Raw genomic sequence first — 11919 nt, 5'->3', positions numbered from 1 at the left:
GAGACATCCTCGTCAATCTCACCGTTACTCTGGATCACGGACCCGAGATACTTGAAACTATCCATCTTACATACCTCCTGTGATTCCAGCTTCACTACTACCTCATTCTCCCGCCTCACGTCATTAAACTTGCATTCCACATACTCTGTCTTGCTTCTGCTCACCCTGAACCCTTTAGACTCAAGAGTTTGCCTCCACACCTCTAATTTATCATTCACACCTCCTCGAGTCTCATCTATCAGAACTACATCGTCCGCAAAAAGCATACACCAAGGCACCTCCCCTTGAATACGCCGCGTCAACACATCCATCACCAACGCAAACAAAAAGGGACTAAGAGTAGATCCCTGATGCAATCCTGTCAAGACAGTGAAATGCTCTGAGAAACCACGTAAAATTTAAGAATGGACGGATAGCTACTCTTAAGACTTTCCGATGGATAAAAAGGAGATTCTATATGATCCACCATAACTGGCTCACCACCTGAAAAGCCTGAATGCTTACACATGTAGCACCTATTAGTATGCATGATCCTCCTCTAGCTCAAGAATCAGTTTCTTTTTAAGACCAGTTCCGAAACTTGGGGGATGACAGATCGACCCTTTTTATCACCCAAATATCAAGCTTTGTACAAAATCAAAGTTTTGAATTTGTGACGTGCACCTACCACAAATCTAGTGCTACACTACCTTTACCTTTAGAACCAAAACCTTGGCGAACGGTAATTTGGTATGCTTGTAAAATTTTTTGAAAAGTTCTTTAATTATGCATTATTAACAAATTTTGCTTTATAAATTTTTTGATCGATAAATAGTAAAGGGCAGCCTGATGCACTACGCAGGGTTCGGGGAAGGGCCGCACCCCTAAGGGGTGTGATTGATAAATAGTAACTTCTATATAAATAGCCAGCAAGAAGTAGTTGTAGGGCAACTTACAACCAAAAATAAGCACCTTCACAGGTTGTGTACAGCAATAAGGATACCTATACTGGCATCAGGATTAAAAAAAACATTCACATTTGCCATGTCAAACCAAAAAGCCCAAGAAGAGATAAGCATCTATGTTTGACTATAGTGATGATATCTCTTTTATCCTCAAAGAGCAAGAGACCCGTTATTGATTGTGTTAATTAATCAGCATGATTTTAGGAGACTTCAGTTTTCTTTTTCCTAGCATAATCATAGGAATAGAATATTTCTTTTTATTGTAATTAATTGTCTTCCATTAATTGATTAGGATACAGTTGCATAACTATCCCTTCTAATGAGATGTAAAGACATACTGAAATACAAAAAAGTCCTCTTCTATATCAAATTCTTACACTCGCAATCCATTCTTGCCATAAAGTCCATCATACTACTGCATTTGCAGGAAAAGTATTCCAAATGGGTGAGGACAATTTTTTGAGATTTTTACTGTGCTATCCTTGCAAAAATAGTAGAATTGTTTTGGGCTTCAAGGCCCAAAATATTGAAAATAAGGTCCCAGATTGGAGAGAAAAATTTGCAATTGAGGAAGAGGTGATTGTTGTTTATTTCATATCAAAAGAGGAATTTTTACAAGAAATTATATGAGATGGCCTCCATAGTGGGCGGCTTTGTATTTTTGTCCCGTCCCCCCATAAGAAAGGTCTTTAAAGACTAGTCTTCCTTTCATTTTATGTATAGAACAAGTACATTTTATCCCCTCTACACCTTCAAATGTTTTTACACTTTTCATGCTCACTAGTCTCTTAACTTCTATTTTTATTTATTTTTTTCTCTTTTGTATTTTAATTTTTATTTTTTCTTTTCTCTTACTTTTTCTTGTTTTAATTCATTTGTCTCAACCCTTATTTTTCTTTTTTTTTCCCTCAAATATTATTTAGTTTTTATTTCTGTTTTTACTTTTTTAATTCATTTGTCTCAACTTTTATTTTTCTCATATTTTTTTTGTTTTTCTCTTTTTTTCTTCTCTTTTTTTCATTTTTTTCAAACTTTATTTTTGTTTTTTCTTCTCATTTTTGTTTTTCTCAATCTTTTTTTTTTTTCTTTTTTTATTTTTGTTCTTGTCCTTTTTTTTTTTTTTTTAACCTTTATTTTTTCTCTCTCTTTTTTTTTTCTCAACTTCTGTTATATTTTGCTAATGAACAGAAAGTTGGATAATCCACAAAGAGAATCTTCTTTCTTTGCCATCAAAGTAAATTAAGGGTGTGACTTGTTTGGAAGTCATTTGGGATAAGTCTTGCCTCTAAGGCAAGAGATATAAAACACCTCATAAATCAAGACACAATGTGGCAGTGTTAAGTCTTGCCCATGAGGCGTAACTTGTTGTTTAAAAGTCTTTGGGCTAAATCATGCCTTAGAGGCATAATTTATAGAACATCTCATAAATTCAGACAATGTGGTATTATCAACTCTTGCCTATGAGATGTAACTTATTATTTGAAAGTTCTTGGGCTAATTCTTGCCTCTAAAGCAAGAGTTATGACATCTTCTAAAGCAAGAGTTATGAACATCGTATAAATCAAGAGTTATGAACATCTTATAAATCAAGACTGGGGCGTAATTTATTGTTTGAAAGTACTTGACTTATAGAACATCTCATAAATCAAGACGTAATATGATAGTGTCAACTTTTGCCCATGAGGCGTAGGGCTAAGTCTTGTCACAAAGGCAAGAGCTATAGAGCATCTCGGAAATCAAAACATAATGTAGTGGTGTTAGTTCTTGCTTATGGGGTGTAACTTGTTGTTTGAAAGCCCTTGGTGTAAGTCTTTCCTCTAAGGCAAGAGTTATAGAATATCTCATAAATTAATACACAATATGATAGTGTCAATTCTTGCCCATGGGGCATAACTGAAGGTCCTTAGGCTAAATCTTGCCTCTTAAAGCAAGAGTTATAAAGCATCTCATAAATCAAGATACAATTGGTAATATCAACTTTTGCCCATAGGGCGTAAGCTGTTATTTGAAAATCCTTGGGCCAAGTCTTACCTCTAAGTCCTTAATTTATAGAACATCTCATAAATCAAGACACAATGTGGTAGAGTCAACTCTTACCCATGAGGCATAATTTGTTGTTTGAAAATCCTTGACATAAATCTTGCCTCTAAGGCTAGAGTTATAGAGCATCTCGAAAATCAAAACACAATATGGTGGCGTCAGTTCTTGCCCATGAGGTGTAACTTGTTGTTTGAAAGCTCTTGACCTAAGTCTTACCTCTAATACAAGAGTTATAGAACATCTCATAAATCAATATACAATATGATAGTGTCAACTCTTGCCCATGAGGCATAACTTGTTTGAAAGTCCTTAGGCTAAATCTTGCCTCTAAGGCAAGAGTTGTAGCGCATCTCATAAATCAAAATACAATGTTGTAGTATCACCTTTTGCCCATGGGGCATAAGTTGTAGCAAATCTCATAAATCAAAATACAATATGCTGGTATCAAATCTTACCCATGGGACGTAACTTGTTTAAAAGTCTTTGGGCAAAATTTATAGAACATCTCATAAATCAAGACACAATGTGGTAATGTCAACTCTTTTCCATGAGGCGTAATTTGTTTTTTGGAAGGAATCGAAGAAAAGAAAAAGAAAAAGAAAAATAATAAGAGTTGAGGAAAAAGAAAAAATGAAGAAGAAATATTTTAAAACAAAAGAAAAAAGAAAAATCCAAATAAAAAAAAAAAGAGAAAAAAGAGGAGTTGAGAGGAGAAAAGGAAAAAAACTAAAACAGAAAAAGGTTGAGAAAAAAAAAGAGAATGAAAAGAAAACTAAACACAACATAAAAGAAGAAAAAAAAAGATTGAGAAAAAAGAAAAGAATAGAAAAAAAACTAAACAAAAAATAAAAGAAGAATAAAGGCTGAGAAAAAAAAATTTAAAAAAAAAAGAGAAGAAAAAATAAAAACCAAAGAAAAATAAGAAAGAGAAAAATATAGAAGTTGAGAGGAGAAAAGGAAAAAAAAGTACAAATTGAGAAAAACTACAAAAAAAAGAGAGAAGAAAAAAAAATCAAAGTAAGAGAAAAAAAATTAGAAGTTGAAAAATTAATAAGCATGGAGAGTTGTTTAAAGTTATTTGAAATATAAAGGGGCAAATAGGTAGAAGCCTTGTACATAAAAAAAGAAGGAAGGCTAAATTTGTGAGACTTTTCTTATGGGGGACAAAAAAATGAAAGCCGCCCACTATGAGGGTCATTTATGTAGTTTACCCGAATGTTTTTGTTAACAAAAACAAGTCCGCTAAGGATATTTTCTGTATTTACTAAATCACGTTTCTTAGGGTATTTCCTCTCATTTTAGGTTTGTTATCTAGTATAGTTTGATATATGTATTCTTACACCATGTTATATTTTGCATAAAGTAACACATTAATTCAATGCAAGCGTAAGTATAGGGTATCTGGAGTTCTATACTTGAATCGAACAGAGTATTAGCAACCAAAGTTGTACATCGAAAAAAGGAACCTTCGATTGTTAGCAAACCAGAGTTGCATCCAATAATATTTTTTTATTTAACATCAAGGCAAACGAGTCCTAAGATTTGGAATTTACTTTAGCTCTACTTTAGCCTTCTTCATTGTTCTTGATAATTGTGGTGTTTGGGCCAGCTTGCACGCACCTCAACTAATTCCACTTGGCACAAGTACTGAGTAACTCTATCCACCATCGGACAGATGAAATCACCTAATATTTTTTGTCTCCCCGGGGATTCCAACCCAAGGCCTCATGGTTTGGCCTAATACTTGTCTGCTTTAGGGGAAGAAATCACCAAATACTCAGGCCTTCACCTTTCTATATGTTTGGCTTCTTATGTCTCTCAAAAAATTTTAGCATGCTTCACTTCAGTTGCTCCAGTATCAGAAGTATCAGCAGCAAATTTGGCCAATAACCGTGAAATCTATTTGTTGGGAGGCTGTTAGATTAGCGTATCAATTGCCTTATACTCTCCTTCGATCTATTTAAGAAGTTCAACCAAAAGACGCTATTTCTCGAAGTTTGCCTTCGTAGTTTTAGTATTTTGGAGCTAAATTTAGAAACTACTACATGGAGAAGAGGAGCTAAGTGATGTTTCCAAAGTAACTAATCCCTGGAACAAAGAGAAATTATAGCACAGGTGACACTGGTTTAATTGCTCTCTTCTAGCTAAGTCTTGGTGGAATATTTCACCACTACGTATGCAGGTGGAAAGTAACATTTATCTTTAAAGACTAAGTTATATACACCTGCATTATAAGAAACTTTAACACCATCAGATCACCTTTACCTATGATCATAATCCCACATTTTAAGCAGGCTTACCTATAGATATTCTTTTGTTGTCCTGCTAGTGCGAAAAATTCTATAAACCAACGATGCATATAGCTTAAATTAAATTAGTCCACGCACTCAAGTTGGCGCGGATACCATTGCCAGGTTCAATTAGTAAAGAAGTTTGCTATGTGTGGACAAACAGCATCTCATGTCCTGCTTAGTTGCTTAATATTTTTCTTCTCAATACTTTTAGCTGTTTAAGAAATTTCAGTAACATATATATCTGGTAAAGCGGTAACATGACTATTGCTGATACACAGATGCTACATGGAGAAAAGTTTCTGCAAAGACAATTAACTCTTAAACAATCCAAAAGCTGCTCCCTCTCCCTGAATTTTATGCTGCTCGTTACAATTATACAAATACAAATCTGTTCAAATTTGACAATTTTAGACACTAGAATTGTTGCAGGAATCTGGATGATCAAAATACTGACTTAACTTCTCAGCTCCACGGTTTAAGCTGGCATTAAGTACGAGTGATGTGCGTGCGTGTGTGTGTGTATAATGTATGTATTATGTACCTATTTATATATGTGTATACAAATATGTATGCAATATATCATTATAAAATATGTATGTAATATATGACGTAAATGTATATTTTACAACACCATTCATAAGGAAACACTGTTTTAATTACCCCACAACACTAACTTGTCGCTGATTTCAATATATACTACCTCTAACAATTTTCAAAACAAATGATGTATATGTAAATAAAGGTACCTGTCCTCAAATATTCAGGAGGAGTAAATGCCAAGTTTGTGCTGTAACTTTTTCCATCTCGACTATTTTTCATCAAACCAAAGCAAGAGAGACGGGGGTCGCCTTCCTGAGAAATAGACAGCGGGTAGATCATTAGAAGTACTAAAATCCTTAAATCTGTAATACTTGATACCTACCAATGACCATCAAAATAAATGACCATCGCACTAGGTACTTACTTCATCAAATAATATTCTATAAGCATTAAGATCATGATAAAGTGCCCTCCCTTTGATTGTACAATACTCGAGAGCCTGTGCAAGATACAAAGCCACCCTTAACCGCATTGCCCATTTCATGGGTTGTGTCTCCCCTGGATATGTAAATACAATAAGTCAACTGAAACTTCACTGATCACGAAGAAATATACAACAACAACGACAAACCCAGTGTATTCCCTACCTCCGAAGAATTAGAGAGGTTGTTTCAGATAGACCCTAGATAGACCCTCGACTCAAGATAAAAAATAGTAAACAAGGGGATGGATGGCATAACAGAAATAAGGAATAAGAAATAATAAAATGGAAATCAGAGAAATACAAAATACGAGAAATAAGGCAACACGAAAAGAGAAAATAGGAACTAAGAAATAAGAAATAGGACACCCACCTAGTAGTAACATACACTCACATACCAAAGACACCTATGTATACAGTCCTAGGATTACTAACTCAGCTACGCAAGATCTCTCCTGACTGCTTCCCATAACCCACACTTACACTAGCCTTCTACCCTTATCCGTGACCTCCACACCTTCCTATCTAGGGTCATGTCCTCAGTAAGCTAAAGTTGCTCCATGTCATGTCTAATCACCTCCCTCCGATATTTCTTCGGCCTACCTCTACTCCTCCTAAAGCTAGCCTCTCACACCTACGAACTGGGGCATCCGCGCCCCTCCTCATGACATACCCAAACCATCTCAGCCTTCCTTCCTACATCTTGTCCTCCACCGAAGCCACTCCCATCTTCTCCCGGATAATCGCATTCCTAACTATGTCCCCTCTAATAAAGCCCACACATCCAACGTAATATTCTCATTTCTGCCACCTTCAATTTTTGGATATGGGAGCGCTTGACTGGCCAACACTCTGCTCCATCTCATCCACTTTTTGTGATTTTCATTTTCCTAAGTTAAAGAAGTAAGAATATATGAGTGTTCCCATCACATCCAATCTCATTTTCCATTTATCGACTTTCTAGGTGAAGTTTGTATTTCATTGTTAGGTTTACTTTTCAAATCTTCAAATTGTCTAGACAAGTGACCGGGGTAAAAGAGGCGATTCATAGATTAACACATTATAATAATCAATCAACTATGCCTTCATTCAACATTAGTTCAGGTCAGCCATATGAATCCTCCTTGTCCCTTTTCCCTTGAATTCTACACAAGTTACTGCATCCTCTCTTCTAAAAATGTGGATCCAGCTCTTGTTTGATCACATACTAGAACTACTATAGAAAATCAATCGTGGTTGAGTCATCCAACATAGAGTAACCTCACAAGAATTTTCTTAGGATTACATATAGCTTGCAGGTAACACCAGGGAACAGCAATAAATGATATTTGAGAAGGAGATCAAAGAGAATAAAAAGTATAGATATGGCATGAGTTTGTACTTGTTTAAGTTCACCAGTAGTATACGGGATGAGGTTTCATGGTGATATGTGCAGACAATACTGTGTTAACTGATGAAACTAGTGGAGGAGTCAATCAAAAATTGAAAAAGTGAAAAAGGCCACTCTAGAAATAAAGGGTTTTATGAATAAGTAAGAAGAATATGTGCACTGCAATTGAACCCCTATAAACATAAAGAGTGTGAAGTGAATTAGGTGAGGTTGTGACACCTAAATGTAGAAACTAAGATATCTAGGCTGAGTAGTGAAGATGTAACACATAAAATTAAAAAAGGGTGGCTGAAAAGGAGTATATAGAAGTGCTATGTGATAGGAAGATACCTAACAAAATAAAAATAAAGTATAACAGAATGGTGGTTTCAAGTCATATGGCTACAAATGTTAAGCTTTTAGTATGGGTATGAATGTTAGGCCTCTAAAGCTCAACATACCCATAATATAAAAAAAGGGCAGACCATGCACTAAAGCTCCCGCTATGCGCAAGGTCCGGGGAAGGGCCTCACCACAAGGGTGTATTGTACGCAGCCTTACCTTGCATTCCTGCCGTAGGCTGTTTCCAAGGCTTGACCACGTGACCTCTTGGTCACATGACAGCAACTTTACCGGTTACTCCAAGGTTCCCCTTTAATATACCCATAACATGAATGTTGTAAAACAAATGTGAGATACAAGGTTGGACAGAATAGAAACATCACATTAGACAGAGTTGAAGTAGCACACAAAGAAGATAGAACAGGAGAAGGCCTAATATAATCATGTCTTATGTAGCCTTCATAGGCACCAGCGCAAATTTGTTTTTGTTTTTTTTGAATCAAGGGTAACTTATATGCACCAGTGCAAAGTTGTGACACGAAAGTGTTGTAAGTTGTTAAAAGAGGGCAAATAATTCCTAAAATCATTCAGCTGAAGAAGTCCTAAAATCATATGGAGAAAGCTGTCTCAGATTCTTCAACCTCGTTGAATCAACACAAAATAGCTAAGAGAAGGACACAAAAAGAAAAACATCCACAAAGGCAAAATCAACTAGCTGGAATTAAAGTTTAGTTGTAGTTATTACACCTGCATTAAGTCCAACTTTTGTTAGGAGACTGAAAAGAGTCTCTTCACTCTAGTTAGAAACATATATACAATGGGACAAGTGTGAAACTAATAGAACTTCTAGTTTTTTCTAATGATCAGCACACCTCAAGGATTCTTAAGTTCATCTCAGAAATCATTATTTATCTTTGGAGTAATGAGCCCAAATAGAGCTGAATCGACAGGACGATTTATATCACTGACCTCAACCGCTCTGGTATAGATAGAGTGTTCTTTATTGATTGGTTGACAGTAGAAAAGCATGAATCAGAAAGAAGTTCAAAGATTTTTAATATTCAGACCATAGAGCAACTAAAAGAGAAGCCAATTACTATAGCTCTGCTAAGGAAGAAGTGGTAACAGCGGTGTTGTGGCATTGTTAGGTGCACCTATATGGTGGTTGGACAACGGACATAATCTCTGGTACAATACTTAATCTTAGAGCCCTTGTATTGTACATATTCATTTATGAATATTTCTGTTTGTATAACTTGCTTATTTATTTTTCTGACTTTACTTTTTCCTGCTAGACAATCATTCCCCAAAAAGAAAAGAGGAGATACTTAAAAATAGAAAATCTAATTTTACTTATTTATTTACCCATTCCTTCCAAGGTACGGGTAAGGTCTGCGATACACTACCCTCCCCAAACCCCACCTGTGGGATTACAATGGATATGTTGTATATTTCCTTGAATTCTACGCCCATAGTAATAGTACGACCTTTTTTAAAACAAGTAAAGCAATGGTACAAGGGTCATGAGTAGATGGAATATAAAATATAAATGTAAATGAACTTACAGTGAAAGAGATGCTTTGCAAGTGTCTCATTGGGCATAAATTCGGCCACAAGCAACCTCTCATCACCCTCACAACAACAACCAAGAAGATTTGCTAACCTATTGTTGCGGAGTTGACCAACCGATCTTGCTTCTTCCTAAAATACATGATTCGGAGGATAATGAAAAGGAAGTTAAAAGTCTATTGCTTCAACAATGTAAAGCAGTTATAAGCCGGAAAATGACAAGATACTCTATTTCAAGCTATAAATACATCGAAAGGTGCATGCACTAACAACAAAAAAATAAGACGTAAAAAGTGTCATACTTCACTTTCGCATTTATGGGTCAGTTGTCTCAAATAAGACACACTAATTATTCTTGCAACTGGAATGATGCTTTTTGAATAATAGGGCAGCTTAAGATCTCCAACATTCTTTATCACCTTTCCTATTAGTTGTTCTTTTCCATTTGAGGTAAAATATTATATCACCAAGAGTTAGCCGAAAGGAAAAGAATTATATCATTTTAGATAACACAAATATAGAAACTTAAATACCCGATGGAATTACAAAATGCTAACTTACTAAGAACTGTCGGGAATCAGGCCATGCAGATCTATTAAAGCGTTTAACAGCAACCCGCCTCTGGTTCTCTAACTTTCCTTTATAAACAACATTAGGAGCTTTTTCACCGTGTTCTGAAACTATATTCTCTACCGCAAAACCAGAAGTAGCTATTCTCAGCTGCTCAACAGTAAACTCGCGGAACATAGGCAAATCACTAACTTCATCTCTTTCTTCAGCATCTATTAGAAGAATGAAAACCAACAAATTCATTTTCAAAATAAAAAACAAATGAATGAAACAATTCTGTGTCAACTGCCCCTTGATGGTGATAAAAATTTAAAAATACCAAGAAAAGCTTTGCACATACCAGGATTCTGAGCCTCATGAACGGGACCATTCTGTCCACTCCAGCAACACAAGGTGAATTTAGAGCACCCACAGCCCATCCTATTACACCCCCTACTTTAGAGATATATAACTGCAACTTTATGTTTGTATCACAACCAACACATGTTCAGCAGCTTCGAAGATCTGCATTTGGGTTAAAAAAAAAAAATTGTCATTACAATTGCATCCTGATTCTTAAAAGTACATCCTTATCATTAAACTAGAAACAGAAAGATAAGCTTGCCGACTTGCAACACAACTGTCAGCCATACACCCCAAAACATCATAGAGAAGTCTATTGAATCTGCTATCCACAGCTCAAACAAACAACAAACCACAAAACAGTCTATTCAATTAGCAATCCACAACTCAAAGATGGGGACAGAAAATCCAAGCACACATCAACTTGATTAAACATCAAAAAAGGCAAAAAGCGCATACAACAAGAATCATACACATCACATTTCAGCTACATCACAAGTCAATCAAAAACAAAAAGAAAAAAAAAAAGGAATCATGAGAAAAGATTATGAACCCCCAAAAAGGAAAATGTACCATTAGCATAGATTAAAATCAGAGTCAATCAAAACACTTGATATCCGCAAAAAAAATCCCAAAAAAGCCAAAAACTTTCTCCCTAAAAATCCAATCAAGAACCCAAAAAGCTCCCCTTTTTTCCAACTGAATCAACAAACACCAATTTCAAACCACCCTGAAAAATTCATCATACAAGTCAACCCCAAGTCAAAATCAAAACTTTTCAAGCTAAAAACCACAAGAACAAAAAAAAAACACAGCAATCTTCACACATAAATCAAGAAAATAGAGTCACAAACCAAAAAGCAGCTTTCTTGAAGATTGATTGAGTCAAAAAAGTGCAAAAGAGTAATTTGCTTAGAGAGAGATCAAGAAAGTGAAAATGGAGTCAGGTGAAGGAGAGCATATATATATAGTGCGAGGATAGAGAAGAAAAATAAAAGATGTAATGTGTTTTGTACAGACCCCTTTTTCAGTGTGTACATATTACTCAGTTTACTAGGAGGACAACTACTGCTGAACAAGTATAACGTGTACTATTTTCCTGCCCTTTTTTCCTCATTTTCCACCGACATTAAAGCCCCTTTTTCTCCTCATATTTCTCTGGACTCTTAAAATATATTCCTCAAAAATCTATAATTTATAATTTATATATATAATTTATATTTATAATCTATGTTTATAATATATTAAAAATATAAAGACCATTACAAAAATAATTTAAATTTTTTATCCTTCGTTAAAAGATTAAAGACAAAACTATTTTTCACTATTTTTTTCAATTTATTAGTTAATTATTTTTATTATATTAATTAAACTCTTAAAATATATGAGACTCTAAAAAAGATAATAAATGCTCCTATAAACGTATGA

At 35.0% G+C, this 11919-nt stretch overlaps 1 protein-coding gene across 2 annotated transcripts in view; it reads right to left on the bottom strand.

Moving 5' to 3' along the window:
• LOC107853277 (serine/threonine-protein kinase BSK7) overlaps window positions 1-11631 on the bottom strand; it is a 23702-nt gene extending 12071 nt beyond the window's left edge. The window contains exons 1-6 of one of the 2 annotated variants that reach the window (XM_047399051.1): window positions 11512-11631; window positions 10490-10653; window positions 10141-10361; window positions 9576-9711; window positions 6243-6376; window positions 6025-6130 (exon numbers count right to left, since the gene is read on the bottom strand). In XM_047399051.1, the coding sequence (XP_047255007.1) occupies window positions 6025-6130; window positions 6243-6376; window positions 9576-9711; window positions 10141-10361; window positions 10490-10568 (676 nt within the window). In that variant the 5' untranslated portion in view covers window positions 10569-10653; window positions 11512-11631. Of the gene's footprint in view, window positions 1-6024; window positions 6131-6242; window positions 6377-9575; window positions 9712-10140; window positions 10362-10489; window positions 10654-11345 lie in introns of both variants that reach the window. The other variant, XM_047399050.1, reaches the window with a different exon arrangement.
• Between the last annotated feature and the right edge of the window lie 288 nt (window positions 11632-11919).

Source organism: Capsicum annuum, chromosome 11, assembly GCF_002878395.1.
Source record: "Capsicum annuum cultivar UCD-10X-F1 chromosome 11, UCD10Xv1.1, whole genome shotgun sequence".
NCBI lineage: Eukaryota > Viridiplantae > Streptophyta > Magnoliopsida > Solanales > Solanaceae > Capsicum > Capsicum annuum.
The sequence above is the reverse complement of the archived record's forward strand: the minus strand, read 5'-3'. Positions and strand labels throughout refer to the sequence as shown.